The sequence below is a fragment of the Sitophilus oryzae genome, unplaced genomic scaffold, assembly GCF_002938485.1.
Source record: "Sitophilus oryzae breed Bouriz unplaced genomic scaffold, Soryzae_2.0 scaffold_801_pilon_pilon, whole genome shotgun sequence".
Lineage (NCBI taxonomy): Eukaryota > Metazoa > Arthropoda > Insecta > Coleoptera > Curculionidae > Sitophilus > Sitophilus oryzae.
In genome coordinates, this window is record NW_022147419.1 from 1742948 (window position 1) to 1769337 (window position 26390).

General features: G+C 32.3%; 1 protein-coding gene and 1 long non-coding RNA gene across 2 annotated transcripts in view; one reads left to right on the plus strand and one right to left on the minus strand.

Moving 5' to 3' along the window:
• Positions 1 to 26390, plus strand: part of LOC115888546 (calmodulin-binding transcription activator 1) — a 517884-nt gene that overhangs the window by 261792 nt on the left and 229702 nt on the right. Inside the window, exon 4 of the mRNA XM_030908300.1 lies at positions 21137 to 21228. Within this exon, the coding sequence (XP_030764160.1) occupies positions 21137 to 21228 (92 nt within the window). The remainder of the gene's footprint in view (positions 1 to 21136; positions 21229 to 26390) is intronic.
• Positions 4772 to 5312, minus strand: LOC115888551. The gene is made up of 3 exons (XR_004051279.1): positions 5145 to 5312; positions 4975 to 5084; positions 4772 to 4845 (listed from the first exon to the last, which is right to left on the minus strand). It is a non-coding gene; the product is annotated as an uncharacterized LOC115888551 (long non-coding RNA).

The following is a 26390-nucleotide window of genomic DNA, read 5'->3' on the forward strand; positions in this document are numbered from 1 at the left end:
AGGGTGTGTGTTATATTTCATGAATATTTCATTTAATTTTGTTCGTAACTGTGAGTCTTGTAAGCTCACACTGTATTCGTAAACAATAAGGTATTATCCTTATTATGGTACAGTACATCTGCTGGATCTGTGTCTATGAAAGGAATGCGGACAAAAAACATTTAAATAAACAGCAATATATTTTATACGTCGATTTGACGAGTGCGTCACCGCAAATCGCTCCGCCCACTCATTTTATTGGCTACTTGCAAATTTGTTGAATTTTTATTGATGGGACGCGTCGTCTATTTTTTACGAAAAACATCGAGAGAATATCGTTTCCCCTCTCACGGATTCCCCGTAGCTACAGAACGGACAGACGTACGCTTAATTTTATATGTATGTATATAATTTTGTATTCTCTGTTCGACGGCTGGATTATACTTGTATTCTCTGTTTAATGTATTTGTACACAATTTTTTTATATATTTCTTAATTATCATATTATTTAACAGTATCAAAAGTAATGTTGCCTCCCATTTTTATACAGGGCGATAAAGTTTTCAGGAAAATCAGTTTTTTTTTATAATAACACTATACTATTTTAAATATCTTTATAAAATTTAGTACACGTCTTCCATGTATCAAGATGTATTTTTTCATATAAAAACAGTTCTGTAATTTTTATTTCAGTTGCGTCCTTACGGGATTGGGTTAGTTAATTAAATTTGATTTCTTGATTTTCTTAAGAGTTTAATAGCGAAGTGCTTTAGACTTTAAATCGATATATATGATAATATTCTTTTTTCTCGGAACTTATGGAATTGTCTAGTTGTAAAATTTATTGATTTTAGTATACTTTAGTTGTTATTAATATAAGTTAAAAAGGCGCTAACTTCTTTATTGCATTTTTTAATTGATGATGAATATTTTTGATTTTATCCACTGTGTAAGCCACCAATGCACATGTCATATTTTGCACCCATACCTCATATTTGTATTTTACCACATTTTAAATTTATATGTATGCATGTATGTTATTTTTGATTGTAATATAATATTTGCTAAACTTTCTATCATGTTTTATGTATTTGTATATCATTTTTTATATCTCCCGTAATTTTCACATTATTTTACAGTCGACATCAAAAATAATGTTGCCTCTGCACTTTGACGTAATATACGTATAAGTATTTGTTAAAACAATACTCGCCTATTTTATAAACATAATTACTTGAAAAAAAATACCTATTTGGCTTATTTAGGTATATCCACTAATTTACTTGCACTTCTAAGTAAAATTCATTTTCGAAATACAAGACTTTTTGAAAATGAAAATGTCTAAGCACTTCTCGTATCCCAACGATCTCATAACTTATCGTAAATTTTGAACCTATTGAATTATGCTAGAACTGCTTTTTCCTAGTAAATTATGACAGTTAAAACTAATTTTTTTTTAATTTCATTATCTCTTGGATGGTCTATTTAATCATTATCAATTTGTTGTTCTCCTTTGTGGCTTTATAAAAATAATATTTTTACGTATTTTTACTTTTAAATTATAATTGACAACGACAAATCATAGGCTATGCTAGTCTTTGCAGTATAACTTAATTCAAAATGGGTCGCAAATTTCCTTAATTAACCTAGCATAAGTCGTAATACACATTATATCAGTGTAGGAGTAATCAGATCGGAAGTCATAAGTTGAATCGGATATAAAATGCAAATATAATATATAAATATAAAATCCAATAGTTCACGTGATGACTCGAATCAAGTGGTCTGTGGTACCTTTTAAAAAATGGTGGATAAGCGAAACGGTTCATCGTTCATTAACTGAATCTTCGTTAAAAAAAATCTTAAATACTACAGAAGATGAAAAAAAAAAGCTAGAAAACTTAATTTACGTTTACTTTCTTATTTTTCAGAATTAATATTAAAAAATTATAGGTACCTACCGTTAAAATCAGAAATTTTGTTTCAGATTTATATACAGGGTGTCCCAGAAATGAGTGCAGATATTTTAAGGGGTGGTAGATCTGGCCAAAAGAAACATATTTTCTCTTTACCATTTTTAAAATAGATTGAAAATAACCGAGTTATTTAACTTTGAAAGTTTAAAAAAAAAATTGCGACATTTTGAGAGCCGCCGGGGAATCTCGCGGATCCCCCGGCGCGGGGGAGAGATCTCGCGGATCTCAGCTTGTTCGCCGCCCGCTGTTGCCACATCGACTAGAAAGACTTAAAAAGTACTTGCAAAATCCCACACCATCCAAGAGGTTCTGCAGAGGTGCGTTACTTTTTTTAAGTGGGTGATCGCCAGTAGCCCTACTTTTCACATTACACAAAATAAACTAAAAGAAAAAAAACTTACCAAACAATAAAAAAAGATATCCCTATAGCAGAGAGATACAACTGCAGAGCTTTCTTTTTTTCCATTTTACCACTCTTAAAACTGCACATAACACTACACTTAATAACATCACTTCACTACAATTCTTAACAACACTATGCAAATTTTCAACTGTGGAAATATTGGCTCCCCTATTAATTTTAGAGCTAAATCGTAAATGGTTTTTAAAGATACATTACAAATTTGCACAAGGGGATCCAATATCTCGACAGTTCAAAATTTGCATGGGATATCCTATATTTCCAACGATGATGCACCACCCGGTATACCCTTGCTTCTTGACTGCATGCTATTACAATAATTGTTCAACATGACGACCTCCATTTCCAATACATGCTCTCCTTCTTCTGAGCATGGAATTTTTAACGTTTTGTAGCAATTCTTCGTTGCTTTTCCCGAATCCTTCAAATGCTGAACCATACTTACAAAGGTTCGAGCATTAGGGATTTATCTATTCGGATACTCTTCGGAATAAGTCTCCGAGCTTCTACAGCGCTTTCCCCTGCCAGAAAGTACCTATGCTCTTAGCATATCCACCTTCTTCGGATTTGTATACTCCATCGCGATTTGCCTATACCGATACCGATTACCGACACAAAAATATGCACTAACGAACATTTCACAACACTTTAAACACAATCTCCGATCACTTTCTCGAATTTTAAAAGCTCGATAATATTAGAAATTAGATCGATTTCTAATAGTGTACATGCTTTGTGTACATGCGATTAATAATGTCGTTAATATAATACAGGAATCTGTAATTTTCTCCCCACCGCCCATTTCATTGGAAAAAACGGCGGCAAGTTTTCTGCTTTTGAAATTACGATCGATGGCATTTTATTGTGTAAAAGTGGATGGTAAATGGCATCGATCGTACCCTCAGGCAATTTAACGTCTTAGCAGGTATACTTATTTTTTTATCAAAAGCTTTTATAGAAAAAAAATAACTGAACATATTAGTAGCTTTATTACTAATTAAACTATTCAAAACATGTTCTGATATTACTAAAAAAATTTAAGTAAAAAATATAGCAAATTTTATAGTTTGACGACGTTATAATTAACAATAGGCAAATGGAAAAAATTACCTAACTACATATTAGAGACATAATTCCATACCTAGAAATACCGTATGGTAAAAAAAACGGCTTCCAGAATGGCTTGAAAATAACGGTCGGTGACATTCTCCATAAAATTTTACACATAAATTGACAGCGATCTTTATATCATAGCCATCGCTGACGCCGTTTTTTTTTCACGACCATATTGTATTTCCCATTAATCGCATGGTGGCAATACTAATTTATATTTAAAGAGATATATCTAAATGTGTATAAACTAGGTATTTTATTAGCAATCATATTTAAGCTATTATGACTCATATCATATTCTAATTATTTGAAACATGAAACATAATATTTACTCCTATTATATTCATGTAACTAAATTTTCTAATATTAATAACTCTCTGATAATAAAAAACAAGAGTGTGTTTTGAAAAAGTAAAGCATAATTACTGTGTATTGACTTTATTGTGAAAAGCAACCTATTTGAAACACATTTACGTAACTACAGAATAGTTTAAAAAAGAACTTACACACATGTTTTTTTAGTCTATTTTCTTTATTATATTTGAAAACTACAGTCCCCCTTCCAATACATAAAAACATTTATATTCAAATATACTCTAGATAGAGCTCCAATTTTTATATGAAATGAGAATTTGTTCACACATAAACTACCGTATGATCGAGAAAAAACGGCGTCAACGATGGCTATGAAATGAAGGTCGCTGTCATTTTATATGTAAATTTATATAGGAAATGTCATTGATCGTCATTTCCCAGCCAACTGGACGCCGTTTTTTTTTCGATCATATGGTACATTTTATGTATTTTATTCTTTAATTTTAATTACTACAAATGGTCTTGATATTTTTCTTTTGAATACATATATTCTTGTTACTCTCTTTCATCTTTGTCTCTAATATACAGATGCATTGCAATTTGTTGTTAGTATATTTATGTAATCATTTCATAAATCCTAAAAATAAAAATGGTTATAACATGCTTTCCAGATATCCATATCCACAATATTCTGTGTGTAAATATGTTCAATTTTTAATAACCCATTCACTAAATGAGATTGTGAGACAACATACAGGTAGCTGTTTAAATAATTTTCAATCTTTGTATGTAATAATAGATTTCACATATTATATGCATTACACAATATGCATTACCTGCAATAATAAAAGATATTTTCTTTAAAGTGTATAATTCTATCTAACACACTTCTAATAAAGTATACTCTGACTCTTTGAACATTTGTTACAGCTTCTAATAATTAGGTATATCGATAACTTCCTAAGAAATTTTGTTAGCACTTTTAGTTAGTTTACCATTTTCTCAATATATTCTGCATAATATATGACTCGATACATTCACCTAGAATAAAATCAATAATATCATTTATGAATAGAAAACTACATGTATAACTTTTTTCGTTAATATTTGCAATTTCAGACCAGAACTTGTCTGAAGAGAACTTTCTTGGTTTGTTTAAAAATATCTTACCGTATAACATAAATTTACATCTGAATTAATCTAATCAGATCAAATTTTCTTCATAGTATAGAAAACATCGAAACTATTTGGCTGGTAATCGAGCTATCAATAAGCTGACACTAAAATTTAATGCATAATTAAATGGGATAATTATTTTCATGTAAAACAAAACTTTATACTTAATAAGACCACAGGGAGTACATAATAACAGTGTTACTGAGATTTTTGATTTAATGTATTGCTTGGTATTTGTAGATCTATTATTGTATTGTGATTACAATTGCCTTCTTCTCCATTGATGCATCCTAATTTAAGATTACTGATTTTCTAATACATAATTAAAGTGAAATTATTTTTCCTACCATTACATAATTAATTTCTTCCTACCATTAGGTAGATACCTGAAAGGTTAATAAATTAAAAACGAATTTATTAAGACATTTAAACTGTTTACCTCATTTCTCACATATTTTTGACACCAAACATTATAAATAAATCAAAAAATATTCGTATACCAACTGAATTATATGATATTTCATTTTGAATAATAAAAGTACTTTTTTACAGGTTTATTTGGCATTGTTTGCATTGTTTTTTGTTGTTTTCTGTTTTGTTTTTGTGCGAGTTTAATAACCCACGATTAACCTTAAACATAACCTTAAACTACACACCATACTAGGGATGTACGATTCGAATCGATTATTATCAAATCGACGTGATTTTTATCAAACGATTTTTTGGTATAATCGATCTTTTTTTTTAAATCGAAGACCGATTTTATTTATACAGTTTTACAGGTTTATTTATTTGTTAGAATTTAGAATAAGAAAAAACACTTTAGTTTTGCTGGAATATTTGTTTGCAGTGCATCCCTAGTAAAAGGCCATCTAGCATGAACTGAAAAATTAAGTGTAAGTGCTCGCTGCCGCATGCGCCGATGTTTGTTTATCACTTTGATATCAGGTGTCAGATTTTTGTCGGGGCTTCCCATATTTTTATATTTTAGATAACGTAGAATACTCTTTGATTTTACCTTAATTCTTTCTTGGGTATACCCTTTCTTGTACTTTTATTTTATTTTTGGGATATCCCTACTCCATACATTAAACATTTAGAAAATTGATTTATCTATCTTTAGACAACCACCAAAACGTTGACCCATAATAGTAATACATCAGTCCAGTAGAGGACGCTAAGTCAAAAAATTCCGAAATAAAAATTTGTAATTTGTAATTCCTTTAGTGTTTTCGAAATCGTTGTCGGGGTTGCGTCGGTTTTGAAGAAATGTCGAAGAAAACCCCGGACTGTCTACCATCAGCCGCCGGATATAAGTATTAGTAGTAGTTATTAAAGCAAGTTTTTTAACATTTTTTATTGTATTTATGAGTTTAGTGTTTGATTATTATCATGTGAAAAATTTTAAATAATATTTTAAAAGTGATAGGCATGTGATAGGTTTGTGATGTTCAGTTTAATAGATATTTGGTGTGTATGTGTTTGCGTATATGTGTGCTGGATAAAAACACTTTCATTAAAAGGGTAAGCTCTAACTAAACATTAAATGTTATAATTGTTTATTGAAACGATTGAAAATATTTCCTAATATGGCAAAAAAGAAGCTATAATTGTTAAGATTTATTTTTTCAGTTTACTCCACTGTAAAAAGTATTTAAAATATTGCGCGTTTCTCTAGAATTAGTAGAGCAATCTACACTAATATGAATAAATGAATTTTCGTATTTTTTCTGTAGCAACTTAAAATAATTGAATTTATAGATAAACATGCAGAATGTGGGTATGGTAGGAGGTGGCAACGTTGCATTCTCTCCGACACTCTCTATGCCCGGTAAAAGGAATTTCCCTGGGAGTAAACAGTGGCACTCAAAGTTTTTCAACATTTTCCGGAAAATGTCAAGAAAAATATAAAATTTTCAACATTTTTTTTTCGCAAAAAAAACCTCATAGGCGTGTTTCTGGGGTTGAACTATACTACCAGTTAAAATATCTGCACTCATTTCTGGGACACCCTGTATATTATTAAGTCCAATGCAAGAAACAACCTAATGAAACCAACATCACTAAGTGTCAAGATTTTATATTTATGGTTATTACTTCAGAAAAATAATAAAAACTTTTTGTGACCAAATTTTATTTTTTACATTAATTTTTATTAATGTAATTTATTTTTGCTGCTTACCGCCACGACCTTACATTGCATGGTTTCTGTAACCAAGAAATAAATATCACAGTTCAGTAGTAAACATTATAAGGGTGACCGTAAAGTATCGAATAAGTTCATTAAAATTAAGGGGTGTGTAAAAAAAAGGTTTTTTTCTTCGACAACCGCCAACTTGTGTCTGGTGTGTGTCTGGTATTTTCAATACGCCTATGATGGTTGCGCATGTTGCAAAATCTGTGAATTTTTTATAAACGATTTGTGAAGGTGTTAAATTCAGTTTATTGTCAAATATGAACGGTATTATTTTCCATTTCCGGTTATGTACTAGGCAGATATACCCTAGTTGATTTGCTTATTGTCTTCTATAAATTTATTAAAAAATTTTAGGCGAGCGTACAGGCTGATTATCGAATCCTGTACTCTCGTATGCCAGGTAGACACACATGTCACACAATTGAATTTTATGTCTATTGTTTTTTATTGCTTAATATTTAGTGTTTCATTTATTAGTAAATTCAAAAAATTATGGAATATATTGTACAGGGTTCTTTAAAAACCGTTGACGTTCTGTTATAGTAAGTAATTGTTTCATTTTAACAGAACTTCAACGGTTTTTGTAGACGTATCTGTTTAAAAAAAACTAAACTATTTTAAATAGTTTTCTTCTTTATTTTTTGTATTTTTTTTCGCTTCCAACGATGGAAAGAGATAAACTTTCTGAAACGATAAGCATTTTTTGTCCGTTAGGCAAATTTGTTCATTTGTATCCATTATCCGTTGGATTAACGCAGCAGTGTTTACAAAAAATAACTATTTTATTTTGTAGATTATTTTGCAGTGGCGAAATACCCATATAGAATTTTTTTTGGAGAAATATTATGGTTAAATACACGTGGCTGTAAAAAAGAGTTACTGTTATCAGTATTTGTTAAATTTCGATATTTTTTGATTCCTTGCAAAGGGGAAGAAAATAATGTCGTTTGAATTGCTAAAAGTTTTTTTTTCTGGATTAGAAAAATATGTATAGTGGTCGAAAATTACTGAAAAATTTTGTTTCCGTTTCTCGAGTATTTTTGAAATGTGACTCACCCCTATAATTTTTTTATTTTTTCAGTCAGAAAAACGAGATTTGGTATGCTAGTATATGACATAAATCAGCATTGATTGACGTATTCAGTTATATTCGATCATCTCTTGTTTCACCGAAAATGACTACAGCTTTTGATTTTTAAAAGGTACCCTTGTAATTTTTTACTTTATTTTATAAAAAAATGACATTCTGAATAGAACGATATCCTATGTTAATTTTTGACATTTTCTCTCAAAAACAGTTACGAACACAGCCTTGTCACAAGAGATTTAAATTTTAAATCTAGTGTGCCAAGGCTGTGTTCGTAACGACAATTTAACTCGAAATAGCAAGTATGTGGACCAAATTATTCGTGAAAAAAATATTTTTACAAATATGATAATGAGCCATCTTCGTCCCATTTGAAAAATTAAAGTTGTGATTAAATTGGCATCATTTAACTGGCTAAGACACGAAAAACATTAGACGATCATATCTATTTTTCCCAAGTTCCTTGATGATGAAAAAATTGATAATTTTAACACAGTCATGACACTCTAGATTGAAATTTATTTTTTTAAATTGAAATCGTTAATTATTGACATATGATATACCATTCTATTCAGAATGTCATTTTCTATGATAGAATAATATGATAGAATATCGTTGAAAAATCAAAAGTTGTAAAATCATCAATCTCGATTAAAGTCATATACCCAATTTCGTTTTTTTATCAGAAAAAATTAAGTTATAGAAGTGAGCCGCTTTTGAAAAACACCCGGTATACTAATCACTGGCATTTTACTTTTAGTGGGAATACATTCGGATTTTTAAGTAATCTTTCGAGTACTATCTCCTGAGAATATTCTGTTGGTCAAGCAAGAGAAAAGTTCCGAATTACTTCAAATTCCCCTAGCGTAGCCAGCGCCTCCGCTTTTTGACGGAGGTCCTGACAATTTAAATAAAGACGCGTGTGTGTATATAATAATCGGAAAAAGCGAGACTTTCGGCCAGGAAAAAGGATGAAAATCGTCCCGGGAAATGTGTCAAGTCAGCGTTCGACGCGGACTAGCTAGACGACCGATGTTTTATTCAGGAAATGCTTTACGTGCGCGCCTTTTTGTCTAAATGGCCGACGAAATTCGAATGGCATGGAAAGAACGAAATTTTGGAGAGTTTGACGGGCATATGGAAATCGTAGATAAATCAAAATAGAAAGAGAAAAAATATTTTATTTGTTTTAAAAAGGCAATGCTGTCAGATAGATACTCTGTTTTTTTTTCTCAGGTAAGATTTCGACAGACAATGACAGAAAAAAAGCAGATGACGTCCATACCAATCCATTTATTTTACTAAAAAAAAGTTTCTAATATTTTTTAAGTTAATTATGGATGGGTTTAAATATAAATCGTCGTTTCTTGTGTCGTTTCTTGTTGTTTTAAACCAGTTTTATTGGTTTATTTCAAAAATGACAGATTTGACAGGTTTGACGGAACGATGAACGACAAATGGACGCCGATGCGTATGAACTCGCCTTTAGATTTTTGAAGCTTGTCAAAGTCTTGCCAAATTATAGGTAATAATTTTGTGTCAACTTATGTCAAGTACCCTGCGTTTTGGAAGATGATGCGTTTTGATTCGTGTTTTTACGTGTGTTTTGTGTCTTTTGAAGTTAAGTGGAGGAAAAATCGAGGGAAAATTAAGAGACCCAGAGCACAGTTTATAGTACCAACCAAATTCTGTTTTGCCGTTTGTCCCTAATAAATTTCCAGAACTCAGTAGGATTGGATTGAATGCCAGTCTCAATCCCCCCCCCACGTATTCCGAACGACACTTTTTGATTAGTTGGTTTGTTTCTGATCTCAGAGCACAGTACTTTTTTCAGTAGTAATCTCTACGCTTAAAATGCTTCTTGAACATTCTAAAGAAGGGTTCCTTTTGTTTTAATTTGTGAACCAACTCTTTAGAGAACCATTTTGGAAACTTTCTGCCAAAACTTTTACTCTTTTTTTGTGGTAAACATTGCAAAAATATATTATTAATTATGTCATAGAAAAATGTTAAACATTCATTAGGATTTGCTGCGTTCCAAAGTGAGCTCCAGTCCTATTCTCTTAATAAGTGATAAAGTGACATGAAATCACCATGTTTGAAGTCAAACATGAGAGATCATGTTGGCGTTGGCCATGTTGCCAGATTCATTGTGAAAAAGACTTGTCGGCGCTTGTTGCCAGCGTAAATCGGCCCCTACTTTTTACCGGAACGCATTTTTAATTCTTGGTCGCTTGTTGTCTGCGTTGGGTGTGCAAATTTTGGTTGTTGGCGCTGCTTTCCAGCTCCTGGACTGGTTTTCTATGGAAATAAGCGCTGATTAACCAGCTTTCTTTGTGTGCGTACCCTTAGAGTCTTTGCTCTATACAGAGCGTTAAAAATATCTTAAAATATAATAATATCTTAATTTTACCTCTACGCGACGTATAAAACGAACATGCTCTTCTAGTATTAATTCAATTTATCCCATTCAGTCGACACAAGAATTACTTCGAACGAATTCATACGTAAGTCTCGGTAATATTATAGTCGAATTCGCGAAGAAATGCCTTCCATCTTCGCACCCGGGCCAACATTAACATAATCGTAATAATTCTACCCTTACGGAGGAATATTACAGGCGTTAAGAGCTAATTCGTCTTCTTGCTAGCAACATTAAGAGTTGTAATAATAATTTTGATTTTTGGGGTGGATTAGAATGAATAACTTAAATTTAAGCATTTTATTTTAAGATTTACTTTAAAATATTTTTTTTATTTGAATATTAATTAACTAAATCTGTATTTTAACAATATTGCCATATTCTTGTAATTTTTCATATTGATATGGTAATGTTTTACTTGTGTGCTTTATTTTTTCGCTGTATTTAACCTGGCAACATCTAAAATTATTAATACTTTGTAGCGTTTTTTAAACCACTACCACTGCGAACGGCAGCTTTTCATCGGAGAGCAGTCGTGGATAAGGTATTTCACTAGAGAGAAAATTAATCAGTAATAATTAACAAAAGATATATAGATATTGGGCGCCAGGCATGTACAGAGAAAGAAAACACAGTTGTGTATTACTTAAAACTAATGATTATATTTATTCGTGATGAATTCTGATGGTAAATATCATTGTACAATTTTAATAATTATTATAGTGGTTATTTGTTGAGTAAAACTATGTATGTAAATATGTTCTATGAAATACGTTCTATGAAAAGACTATAAAGAAAATACAATGCGTGTAACGTTATAGAAAATATAGGAAAAGTAGCATTACTTTATTTAAAATGTTAAATTTATACGGTGATAAATCAGATGTGTTGCGACCTGTAGATTCTAGAATCTATCTCGTTATTCATCTGTTAGTATAGCGTAATAATAATGTCTATAGAAAGTAATACTATTACAATGCGTGATATTATGAAATCTGAAATCTAAATCACACTTTACTACTGCAACGACATAAATATCCTTAATAATCTAACCACTAAATATAGTCTGTACGCTATTGTTTAAAATGTACGTTACTGTTTAAGATGTACGTTACTGTTTAAGACTGAAAACATTTTAGATGTTAAATGCAAAACTAGAACTTAAATATACACTTAGCTGTTCTTTTATGTAACCCTGCTTCAAACAGTAGCAGCGCGAGGAGGTCTAGCATCTCTGTACTGTCTGTCGGCGATCCAGGCTTAGAAATGGGGTGAAGCAGCACGGGGCTCAAGCCACATCCACGCTGGGGCACTCTATGTGTAAGACAAATCAATCCTACTGGGGACACTTGTCCATGGGACATCCGTCCATAAGATAGTGGCACAGGAGAACACTACTAGGACCTTGAAAAATAGTCCATACCTTGGACACTTGTCCGTAAGACAATGTCCGTCCGTAAGACCCTAAGAACACGAAACTCTTGTTTAAAATCAAACACCGTCTAATAAACAAAATAAACCTACCTCGAAATACTTCCGAGGGCTCAATAAATAATAAACAATCTGTCCTTTCTTCCAAATGACATTCTGGAGGACAAAAGCAAAGGGACGCCAACGTGCCAGCCAAATACAAATACAAGTTGGGACATCCGTAACTCTACCCTAAAAATATTCAATAATAATATCGAATCTAAAAGGATAATATCTCATCTTTACCTGTTGCTTTGAAATAGCAGCTGATTTAGATATTATACAGCAAGATTTAAATAATCACCATTTCTAAAAGCTGGGATAAAACAGAGCGTCAAAACAAAGTGAGGTTAAGCACGGAGATTTGACAGAAGCGATGTTGACAGCGCGCGCCTTCACAGAATAGTAACAGGGTTGTGTCGAACGATCACAGGGTTGGCGACTAGGGAACGTAAAAATTACGCGTCAAATAAACTATCCGGCCTGAACGAGAGGGAATCCGGTGATGATAGACCAGACATCATATATTATATATAAAAAAGACATGTAACGAACTAAAAACGTTACAACTTTAATAAAACACACTTTTAAAAGTTTCAATTTTTTTTAAACATTTAAAATTTTTTATTTTTTATCTCTACATATTTTATGTTTCGCTTATTAGGTCTTATTCAAGAGTTTCTTAAAACCAACCGTCTAACTACAGTGTAACGAAAATTATTTACTATTGGGTGAATTTAAAGAGTTTACAACAAGGATAAATATTTTTTTAATTATTGTTAGTCTTTACATTATTGTCCTTTTTTACTGATTTTAGTAATAGCTCTTTTCTGATTTATTTCTTAGTTTTGACCAATTTTCTGGACTTTTTTTATATTGTTATTTGGAAATAAAGAATTATCTTTATTATTTATTTAAGGTTTCTCCATACAACTTTAGTTTCAGTCTCTGACAGGTATTGATCAAAGATTTTGTTTCTTTTTGCTTCTTAATAATTGGTCAAGCAGTGGATTACTTTAGTTTCTTTGGAGCCTTGGGATATGTTTTTTTCTATTCAGAGTGTTTTCTCAAAAGTTAAATTTAAAAATTTCTCAAGGTTTGATATAATATCACAACATTTTTCTACATATAACAATTTAATATTGAAAACTGCGTAGATTTGATTGAAATATTTGTAGTATAGAAAAGTAAAACTTTCAAATTAAAATTAAAATGACGAGTAAATCATAAATTTATGTAATAATCGTTTTCCAATATATCTGTTTTATGTTTTATTGTAATATCCTTAACCATTGTTATTACCTTAAAAGCTACTTAAAAATATTATTTTAAATAATTCAAAGTATTAAATATAAGTTTCCTTAATGCTATTTATTATTTCAATACAAAAATATACTTCTTTATGAATAGTATTAATAGTTTTGTTAATAAATAGTATATAGGGAGTCCTAAAAATATCCCCATATGAGGCAATATGTTGGATAGATTTATATATTGATCACTTTGATTATGTGTGTGGAAAAAGAGAATATAAAAATGCAGGTCGGTATTTAAAAAATATATAGTTGTTAATGGTATCTCGGAAAGAAAACGTCGAATTTGATATTTGAATTCACAGTTATTATAATATATATTGTAGCGTTTTTTAAACAACTACCACTGCGAACGGCAGCTTTTCATCGGAGAGCAGTCGTGGATAAGGTATTTCACTGGAAAGAAAACTAATTAAGAACAATAAACAAAAAAAATAGATATATGGCGCCAGGCATGTACAGAGAAAGAAAACACAGTTGTATAATACTTAAAACTAATGACTATATTTATTCATGATGAATTCTGATGGTAACTAGCATTGTACAATTTTAATAATTATTATAGTGGTTATTTGTTGAGTAAAACTATGTATGTAAATAATATTAAATATGTTTTATGAAAAGACTATGAAAAAATACAATGCGTGTAACGTTATAGAAGATATAAGAAAAGTAGCATTACTTTATTTAAATTGTTAAATTTTATGCGGTGTTAAATCTGATGTGTTGCAACCTGTAGATTCTAGAATCTATGTCTCGTTATTCATCTGTTAATATAGCGCAGTAATAATATCTATAGAATGTAATACTATTACAAGGCGTAATATAATGAAACCTAAAATCTAAATCACATTGTAACTACTGAATCGACATAAATGTTCTTAATAATCTAACCACTAAATATAGTCTGCACGATATTATTTAAAATGTACGTTACTGTTTAAGACTGAACATATAGAAAATCTAAAACATAAAAACTAAAACGTATATCTACACTTAGCTGTTCTTTATGTAATCTTGCTTCAAACAGTAGCAGCGTGAGGTGGTCTCGCATCTCTGTACTCAGCCATCCAACACAACCAAAGGGGCCAGCATGAGACACCATAAATTGGTACAGCCGTAACTAACTAGCTTACAGCTGGGAACGAAGCAGCATGAGGCTCAAGCTACATCCACGCTGTGGCACTTATATGTAAGAAAAAATCGTTCTTACTGGGGACACTCGTCCACAGGACATCCGTACATACGATAATGTCTGTACACAAGACACTACCTTGGACACAGTCCGTTCCTTGGAAATAGTCCGTACCTTGGAAATAGTCCGTACCTTGGAAATAGTCCGTACCTTGGACACAGTCCGTACTTGGAAATAGTCCGTACCTTGGAAATAGTCCGTAGCTTGGACACAGTCCGTACCTTGGACACAGTCCGTACCTTGGACCCTCGAAATACTTCCGAGGGCTCAATAAATAATAAACAACATGTCCTTTCTTCCATGTGACATTCTGGAGGACAAAAGAAAAGGGACGCCAACGTGCCAGCAAACACACAAATACAAGTTGGGACATCCTTAACTCTACCCTGTAGCCTCGAAATAGCAGCTGATTCAAATTATACAGCAAGACTTAAATAATCACCATCTCCAAAAGCTGGGATACAACAGAGCGTCAAAACAAAGTGAGGTTAAGCACGGAGAGTTGACAGAAGCGATGTTGACAGCGCGCGCCTTCACAGAATAGTAACAGGGTTGTGTCGAACGATCACAGGGTTGGCGACCAGGGAACGTAAAAATTACGCGTCAAATAATCTATCCGGCCTGAACGAGAGGGAATCCGGTGATGATAGGCCAGACATCATATATTATATATAAAAAAGACATGTAACGAACTAAAAACGTTACAATATCTTCAAACGAAACCAGAAAAAAATAAAATCGATTTTATGATTTTTTTTCGAATATATTTAGCAATATTCGGAGTTTTTTAAAATTTCGAATTTTTAAAACGTCATGTTAGTGGACCTAAATTCCCAAATTTGTCATAATTTTACCCTCTTCCTGTCTTTCATACTTTTTGGCATTCTAATATGCGTTGGCAACCTTCGAATTCGAACACCACAAACAACATGTGCAGATTATTTCACACACTTAAATGTAATAATAATTTCTTGCTGTTAACATTAAATGTATATGTATGTTCATCATTTTTAGCTTATTAAACCATTTCCAATTATGGCGTAGCCTCCCTCACATATTTAGATACTCTCTTTGTAGTTGGGCCCATTATTGTCTATTGTTGTCTGTGCGGGCCCAAGTTATCCCTGCTAATTTCCTAATATCATGGTCCCATCTCAGGTTTGGTCTTTTTCTAGGTCTGGTAATTCCTCTAGGGTACCATGCTGTAATTTTTGTGGTCCATCTGTTGTCCGTTCTTCTTGCCCTGTGCCCTGCCCATTGCCATTTGAGGAATTTGACTCTGTGGATGACATCTATTACCTGGGTCTTTTGTCGTATCCGCTCTATTCTTTTACGGTCTCTCTTGGGTATTCCCAGTATATTTCGTTCCATTGAGCGTTGTACGATCTGCAGTTTCCTTATGATGTCCGTTTTAAGTGTCCAGGTTTCGCATGCATAGGTCATGACTGGTAGCCCAAGTAACATTTTTCGGAGCCTAAAGTTTTATTAAAAGGTAACGGGTATTTATAAGAGGTTTATAAGGAGCCTTAACATTTATAAGAGTGTTTAAAGTCTTATAAGAACACTATTGGTGTTAAAAGTTTTGTAACACCTCAAAAAATTATCAAAATACTTGAAGTTTTATAATATTGCATCCAAAATGTTTTCGTTACCTTATTTATAAAACCTTTGGTATTGGTTACTTAAAGTTTTTTAAAAGGGTTTTATAGCGTTCTTAAAAACCTTATTATAAAACGTTTACTCTTGGGGTTTTATAGCTTACTTCGTAAAACCCTTATAAATCCTAAGGCACCTAATAAACATTCTACAGCTACTACAAAACCTAAAGAATTTTATAAAACTTATAGGCTCAGTAGCAACTCCTTTCATGTGTAGAATAGGGGGCGCTATATTTTTAAGGTTAGGTTATGTTTTATGTTCCTGTTTTGCTTTTGCAAATCAAAGATGGAAGAAGAAAGAAAAAATTGGAAAAAATTAAATACAGTAGCAGTTTTTATAGAAAGTGCGTTAAAACCCGCGAAAATATTTTGGGAAGCACACCACCCACAACTACTAAAAATTACCAAAACTTAGACATTTCTCAAGAAGATATATTGCCAAATACTTCGACTGAATCGACTGCCACCGATGAAGGAAGGGGCAAAGGACCTTTACAAGAATGTATTGATATCGGGGAAATTTGGTCAAAGACGGTGTTGATTTTCCATCTTCTGTGGTTTGGACAATTTTGAAGTGCATTGAAGGGCTTTGTTTTAATTATTTTGATTAAAAAATGTTTTGCAAAAGCCAAAGCGCCCGAAACAAAAAGTGAGGTTATAGTCAATGGTCAAGTTTCTATAAATACCATTTTGGTAACTTATAAAACTATTAAGTACCACAAAAGCACCTAAGGTTTTATTGGAAGAGCAAAATTCCCATGACACCTAGGGAAGTGTTTTTAAAGTGTTGATGATTACTTAAAGGCCCATATAAAACTAGAGGTTTTTAAAAGGCGAAATGGCGAACATGACGTCCTTTTATAAGGCGGCCATTTTATGTTTGTGTTGTTGTACTTACACAAAAAAGAATAATATTGCATTTTAAGCAATATTACCGAAGCTTTAAGACGTATTTTTTCAAAAGCATGGGGTTAAGAAATGTTGCGCAGTCTATTTGCAAAAAAAACAAATCATGAGACGTAAATTTAATTTTTTGGTTTTTACAAAATAAATTATATTTGAGTTCTAAACGAGGGTGCTTTAGTTTTAAGAAGGGTAAAATGTTAATATTACTCGATAAATTTTCCGTGCCAATAAAATTTAGTCCTCATAGAATTCTTACAGAGTATTTAAGTTGTTATGATAATTATTATAACATGCCATTTTCATCAAAGTGAAAATCCATTGCTGTCAACTTTAAACTACAAGCAGAATAATAATGACAAGGACTTGAAATAGAATATATTGCAAACAAACGTTGTAGAAAGAGATGAACTTAAAAGGGGCGTTTTTTATTTTGGTGTTTATAAACACTATAAAAAAGGAATATAAAGGTTTTAAAACAGTAACGAAAATGTATTCCTTGCCGCTATAAAACTTATTTATGGTTTATAAAGGTAAAGGTAACCTCTTAGTTACCAATTAATGGAGAGTAAAGGTCACGTTCAAGGTTTTATAAGGTACTAAAATTTGGTCACCGTTACCTTTATAAGATTCTCCATTTAAGTGCTATAGGGATGTTATAAGGGTAACGAAAACGTTTCGCGAACAATTGATAGGCTCTTAGGTTTTATTAAGTAGGTTATCGAAACGTAAGCATTACCATTAAAAAACAAAAAATGTTAGTTGGGAGTACACATTGGTCGAATGTTTTCTTCTTTAGATAGAATAGCTTTCTAGATTTAAATACAATTGAGTTTCTTCCATAAGTGCTCCATGCTAACTGAATTGTTCTGTTAATATCTGGTGGTAGAGTTTTTCAAAATTTCAAAGGTAGTTGGTCAGTTGGTAGGTTGGTTGGTTCAAAACGTAGTTGTGTTCAAATTACTAAGCATTATATAAAATTATTAAAGAATAAATAAAAAGGTATATAAAATTTAATATTTTAGTGTTGTCGACATTTCAATTTATATACAACCGTTTTTGGACCACAACGAAATAAATTAAAATATAAAATCAAGACTTCAAATAGATTTATTTTAATAAAATGAAATGTATTTAAAAGATCCGGAAAAGGACTTAAAAGCTTTTGACACAAACGGCAATCGCAATTTATAAAATACGAAATCTATTTAAATACGTCCATTTTGCCCCGGTTCGAGGGAAAAACTATTTCTGATTAAATTTTCTATATTACCGAGTTAATACATAATCAATACGGAATTCGGATGGTAGAAACTGCTGCGATATGCAAACGAAGCGGCGGATAGAGCCGAATGAAAGAGGATATAGCAAATTCGAAATTATATTTTAGAAACTGCCATTAGACTTTCATTAATATTTGATATAAGCAAACTGAATATCAGATGAAGACACCGTTTCAAAAAAGTATTTACTTTAAAACGATGAAAATGACCTTTTAATTTACTTTTTAAATAAGATTCTTGCCTAGCATTAATTTAATTTTTATATTTACTCTTTAATTTTTACAATATACAGGGCGAGCCTTGAATAAGTGCAAATATTTTCAGGGCTGGTAGATCTCGATAAAAGAAACATATTTTCCCTTTGCCGTTCTATTTTGAAAATTTGCAAAAAAAAATATTTTTTCCTTAAATTTTGAGAACCACTGGATCTTTTCTGGGTTTTCTTTCTCGGAAATTTAATCTACTATACATGTTGCCATATTATCAAGAAATTATATTTTTTAACTAAAAATTTTAAAAAAATCCAAATTTAAAAAAAAATCACAAAAAAACTCCTAGACGTGTTTTTGGCGTCGAAATATACTACCTTTAAAAATATTTGCAGTTCTTTAAGATTGACCCTGTAATGCCATCGTTATAATAATTCTTCAAGAAGTTACACAACATTATTTGAAGGAAACCATCTGCATAATTTATTTGGATAGTGTTGACATCTCTAAGAGGAATTTTTAATCGTTATTCAGATTTGATTAACTAGTAATTTTTATTTTCATTTATAAAAAATATACATGTTTCAAAATAAAGTTTATTTCGTGTAAATTCTGTAATCTACCTTTGTTCTATAAAAATACCTGTTTGAAATAACGTTGTAGCTTTTTTTTTGAAACGTCAATCCCAAATGCATAATTTGGTTTGATATTAATGATATTTCTTATTAATTAATGATTATTTAAAAAACATCGATCGGCTGGTAGAAAGTGGTTAGCTTTGACATAAGTAAACTTATATCCTGATTTGGTGGGGCAAAATCAATATAGATGTCATTCATAAAGCTTGATTTCTGAGACATATTTGATGGCATGTACCGTTGGTCGTTATTTTCACTGTAAACTAATGTAGTTTTTTTTTAATTTTAGGCCTTTTTGAAAATAGCCCATATTTTTTTCATTTCGCGCATTCATAAAATTCTTAAGGCACTTTTTTAACTACAACCCAGGGGCTTAGTCATTTTTTTCTATACTTACGCTTTTTATCAGAAATTATAAATAAATAGAAATTAAAAACCCCTTCCTTTTAACGAAAAACTACGGGTAAAATTGTTTTTTGGTTTTAAACAATAAGAACACGTGCCGACTTTTTTATAAGAACACGTGCCGATTTATTTAGTTAGCATTCTTTAATCTATCTATATGATAAGCATGAATACCAACTTAAAATAACGTTGTGCTTTCTTGTTTCAGACGAAGCATCCTTGTACATAATTTATTTGGATATTATTCTAATTTATTATTATTTATAAATATGTATATGTCGCAGGGTTATCGAATAATTTGGCATTTTGCAAAAAAACTAGGCATATTATTAAATGCGGACATTTTAAACAAAAGGAAGAACTTTTACAAAGATCCGTTTCTATATCTTTATATATGTTTTCAGTCGCTCTGCAAAATGCCTAATCAGAATTAGGCTTATTAAACAATGATTATATTTGCTGTACATTGCATTTTTATTTGTATTTACATTGCATTTGTTTATGTATTTACAGTTTTGCTGTACATTGCAAAAAGACCGCTTGTTTTCAGTTGCTCTTCAAAAAACCTATTAAAGGCTAGTCAAATTGCTCAAAATATTTTAGGCGGGCTCGGTATAACTAATCTAAATTTATGCATGGGCATTTCTTGAACTTCTTTTTCAAAATTAGGAAATCCTGGTACAAAGTAGTGAGGATTCTGTTAATAAGAGTGTGGCAAAGTCAGCAATGTTCTATAAAGAAGCTGCCCTGGATACAGAATAGAATTACAGGGATAACAATTAAATAAGTATTAATATTAAGTAGATATTTCATGTATTTTGTATTTAAAATTTTGTTACGTATCACATTAACACCTTTTCCATGGCATTGAACTAAATAAATTTTGTGCTTCTTCAAAAAATATGACGTTAATTTAAAATTCTGCCAATAATAATCTATCAAAGAAAGAAAAAGAAATGATATTAGATTTAGGAAAAAATTCAACTACATTTTCATGTTTTTTTTAATATTCTCTAAAACGGTATGGAAATTTGGAAAAGTATATAGGGATTAACCATTTCAGAAGAAGCAATCATTTTTATTAGGAATGTATTTTTCTCAAAATGTCAGTAATAAAAATGTTTTTCCTCTTGTAAAGACAATACGGGGACATACTGTATATTATGTATATGTACATATATGTTTAAAATTTAAGATTATTCCGTTTAAATTCTTTAATCTATCTGCATAATTTATTTGGACATGAATATCATTTTTTTATTTTTATTTATAAAATAATATACACGATTAAAAACTATATTTCGTTTACATTCTTTACTCAACCCTTATTCCATAAACATACCTGCTCGAAATAACGTTGTGGCCTCTTGTTTCAGACGGGGAACCCATCAAGCTGCCAGAAAACCTGGAGAGCCTGCCCCGCGCCGACCACTTTCCCACCCAGAGGCATCGCTGGAATACGAACGAGGTACGTAGACGTCAACCTAATGCACCGTGTGCTTTCTTGCCTCCGTTGCCTCCGTCTGACTTGGCTCGAATTGTCTGCCGCTCCTTCCTCCGAATAACAATTTTCTATCGAGGCTTTGCGATTATTGTGCTTCGGGGAATGTCGATAAATATTAATTTTGTCGGGAGATTGTTTTTATTGCGGAATAATCGGAAATTGGTCATGTTTAAAGTTGCTTAACAAGTACATTTCATGACTAAAAATATCTATATTATCCTTGTAGTGTAGTATCCTTTGTGGCAGGTTTATTTCTCGAAAAAAATCTGTTTTTCGATGGAAGAATATCTACAAAATAAAAAAGTGTTTTTTTTGTCACATATTATCAAGATTTTGACCTGTTTGATGTAAGGAATGAATATATGTGCTGAATTATAGGATATAAACTCATATTCATGGGCATCATCTTAGGAATAGAACTGTTATCTGAATATTGATTATAAAAATACAAGCATCTAGCCACCACCGGTAACTGACTATCCAGTCGACACGAAGTTGCAAGAATGAGTTTTAATTGCTTTTATTTAATTTTTTTAATTGATTCTTTATTTTTTAATTTTGTCTGTTTTGTATGTCTCAGAATAGTCGCTAGACGAAGTTCTTTAATTTCTACAATGACCAATTATATTATCAAAATATTAAGGTACTTCTAGAAGTCTCACAAACTTCAAATTTTGAATTTTATTTAACGTTTAGTCTATAAAGTACGGAAAAGAACAAATCTCCACATTTTATTGTTCAATAAATGAAGAATAATAATTACGATAGCCGCCATTTTTAACTGACTATCCAATCGACACGTTTACGGCTCTTGTTTAAGAATCTCGATTGCTCTTATTAGTTTGATGATTGAAAGACTTATTTATTTGTCTATTGATTTATATATGACCCGACCAGCAAAGCCACAAAGGATTTCATGATATGCAGAAGACTGGCGGGAAATAAGTGGAGAAATAACATTTTGCGCTGGATGTATATCATGATAGTAAGACCCATGATTACTTATGGAGCAGTTGTTTGGTATACAAAACTAGAGCAAGGTACAGCAAGGCAAAACCTGTGCAAAGTACAAAGACTGGCATGTATTTGCATCACAGGTGCCATGAGAACATGTCCAATAGCAGCAATGGAGGTCGTTCTAGACCTAACACCACTGCATATTGTCGTCGGTAGTTATGCCAATGCGACAATGATTAAAATGGTCATTGACGGAAATAGTACTGAGAGAATTTTCAGGTCGGGCACTTGGAACATCCTCAAAAAGAAAATTCCACTTCTCCAACTCCCAGTGGATGACATACCAAGAATTTACAACTTTGAGAAACACCTCAACTCCTTTGTATTACTTAACACTGTAGTATTGAGTAATACAAAGGATTGGATGAAAGAAACGCTTAGTCAGCATATAAAAGACCGCATCAGTATACCATCACGTGGTATACTGATGCTTCCAAAACCAAAGCAGGGACAGGGATAGGAGTATTTGGGCCGAAAACTAAATACTCCGAACCAATGGGCACCTACCCCAGTATCCTTCAGGCAGAAATTTACGCTATCGAAAGATGCGTACAATTTATCTTAGATAGGAACTATTGAAAACAGGAAATTGCCATCCTATCCGATAGTCAAGCAGCACTTAACGCGATCAACTCAGTAACCATCAATTCGAAGTTGGTCAAAGAATGCCTAGAGAAGCTCAACAAATTAGGCAAAGAAAATAAAGGCTTCCTACTCTGGGTGCCTGCTCACCAAGGGAGAAGGCAATGAAAAAGCAAATGATCTAGCTAGAAAAGGAGCGAACATTCCACTAACTGGATCAGCACCGTTCTGTTTTCCAAACGGGAACCAACTGAAAGCGGAACTGAAGAATCTGGAAGACTCCATCCGTAACTTGGAATGGGTGTCCTCCAACGGTCTAAGACACTCGAAAAAGTTCCTCGGAACTTACGACCGAGAAAAATCAAAGGTTTTCCTTGATTTAAGTAAAAACAATCTTCGGATTATCACGGGGTTTCTAACAGGACACTGTCTCCTCAACGAACACCTCAGTAGGCTGAAACTGAGAAACAACGGCGAATGCAGATTTTGTGGGGAAAATGGGGAACACCAGAACACCTTATCACTGAGTGCGCCGAGACGACAACGTTCGTGCCATGAACCTTGGTACATCTGATGTCGAGGATGGAGAGCTGGCCTCTGTGGAGCCGTCTCAGCTACTGGCTTTTGTTAAAGCCCTGAGACTGTATGATGAGTTATAACTCGTTATAACTTAAGAAAGGGGAACACATAATAGATCATAAAAGGTCGCGGTGATTAACTCCCCTCCTAAACATTCTACATTCTACATATATGACCCGAGAGAGAAAAGAAGGATAACCTTCCAAAAAAATGAGTTTCCGTTAAAAACTGGCGACTAATGATAGTCCTGCCACTAATTTTTCATTAAGACCGAGTCAGTTATTTTAGTTACTTACTTACCGAGTCACTATTTATCCTCACCTAAACCGCTCTCATTGGAAAAATTCCGAAAAGTGTTTAAAGCGTCCATTTTCAAAGTAATTATTGCTGTCTTGTGAGTTTAATTTAAGTTTTATTTATTCACACCCGAGATAATTGTGAAAAAGTGGCATTAAAAACTTAAAAAGCTGTGATGTGAACTGTGAACTACAAAAACCATCGCGGATCGTGGCATAACGTCGGTTTCCAGCGTTTCATAGGTATTTCATATATGTCCTTATATAAAATAAAGTTTCTTGTATGCAACACACTGTATTTTATTTATCAAATTAAATGAAAATAATCATAAATTTGAATAAACAATATTTGGTAATATAATTCCGGAAAAAACCGAACCGCTCCGAAATTTTCAAATGCTTTGGGTCGCGACCGTTGCAAGAATAGCGCCAAATAGTGTTTACATTGCCCTTATGGGCACTTTCCAATCTACACTTGTTTCATTTATCTATTTAAACAACTAAGTGACAGTTTTGAATTTCTCATTCGCTTTTTCAAATTTATATAACATAGAAAGCCAGAATGTTGTCGGAAAGTTCTGATAATGAGATTACTTTAATATTGGTTCTGTACCAGAACTTACAGAAGCTGCAAAAGGAGCAAAAGGGGGCGATATGAAATAGCATGCCGAAAGAAATTTTAAGAATATTGCTTCGGAGATAGTCTTAATGGCATATTTTAGCGACAGGGCAAGGCAGAAAAAGCATCTACTCTTTGGGCTACATACAGCATGCTACGGACAATGCTAGAATTAAGGGAAAGACTGGCATATCAAAATATTACAAACTCGTCGCTTTTTTAAAACGCCAGAATGTAGGTTTTAAGCCAAAGAAGTCTAGCATTTTTACCAAGCAAAAAGAAATGTATAAAAATCTTCAAATATTATTGTTAATCTTCTTGTTTATTTTTGTTGATGTTAGATAAGTATTTAAAAAAGATATTACAAGAGTATTTTGGTTAATTAAATGAGGCGAGAAATAAGAAAAACCGAGTGAGGGAAATGGGTGAGGGAAGGAAGTGAGGGAAGAAATGTAGATAATTTGACACTTTCAAATTTTTTAAAAGTTAGTAATGTCAGTATTACATATGTGGTTGTAAATAAAGTAATTTTATTGAAGAATATTTATAACAAAACTGAAAAGCACATCTCAAGAAAGTCTAATAAAAAATACAGTCTCCAAGATACCGATTAGTATCCGTTAAAACTATTTCCAACCGGCACCAGCGAAATGAAATTGCAACCGGCGGCACCGAGCGCCATTAAACGAAAAGTCAGAAATAGTAACGCGCCACACGAATTATAAAGAAAAATGAATGAAACAGTATGGAGCGGGACTCATTAAGGGCGGGCTCATTTCGGGGGAAATGTTATCTGTTAAACAGTTTAATATGTAACGGAACGGGGCACCGTAATGGAATAAATTGCGAGACATTACCCTTAAATGGCCGCAACTGTACAATTTCAAGCGTTTCTTTGGACCCGGCGCGCTCTATTTTACTGTTATAACATCGTTCCGTATTGCCGTTTAGCGCTCGTGAAACTTGTCCCACGTGTTCCCTAAAACGGCCGTTACTTAGTCGCGAGCGTCGCATGATTTTTTCGAATTCAACCGACCGGAACCACGGTCTTTAATTGGAATTTATTTGGCGGCGGTGAGTCGTTTAACAAACCCCCTTTATTAGGGAAAGGGAAGAGAAGGAGGGGGGAATGAGAAAACAGTTCGGTTTCCTTTAATTATCTTTGTTTATAACTAGCTATTAATAATTTATTCATTTCTATTTTTCTAATTTTTAACTATAATAAATCATTCATAATATGGTTACGAATAGGGGCAGGTAACTAAAATAGGCCAATCAGAGAGCTCTTCATTTCAGGCGCCGATAGCCAGGCGTGTTTAGCTATGGTTACGAATTACCGGGTGTTTTTCAAAAATGGCTCACCCCTATAGCTTTTCTATTTTTTTCAAACAAACATAAATTAGGATTGACTGTCGTATTCAATTCATTTCGGTCACTTCCTGTTTCACCGGAAATTACTACAACTTTTAATTAACAATTTTAAGTGGTACCCTCGATATTTTTTTACTTTAATCGATAAAAAATTGCATTCTGGATAGAATGACATCTCATATATTAACTTTTCACAATTTTGCTTCAAAAATAGTATTTTAAATTTCAATCTAGAGTGTCATGGCTGTGTTCATAACGAAAATTTGACTCGAAATACGAGCCCTAACAACTATATGTTGTAACAACTATAATATAATATAAGAAATTTGTTTAATACGGAGTTACATCACCTTTCGCCTTAACAACTGCCTGAACTCTTAATGGCATTGTATTTACCAAAGATTGGCACATTTGAGAAGAAAAATTATCCCAAATTTCCTGCAGTTTTGTCCGCAAATCAAAAATTGTCCGTTGAGGGTGGTTTCTCAAATATTGCTTCATTTTATGCCACACAGTTTCTATAACATTGAGATCCGGACTATTTGCAGAATGGGATAGAACTTTTATATTATTATTACCGAACCAATTTTTAGTTGATTTTGCTGAATGACGCGATGCTCCATCTTGTTGGAAAATATAGTCTTCGTTTGGAAACAACTCTT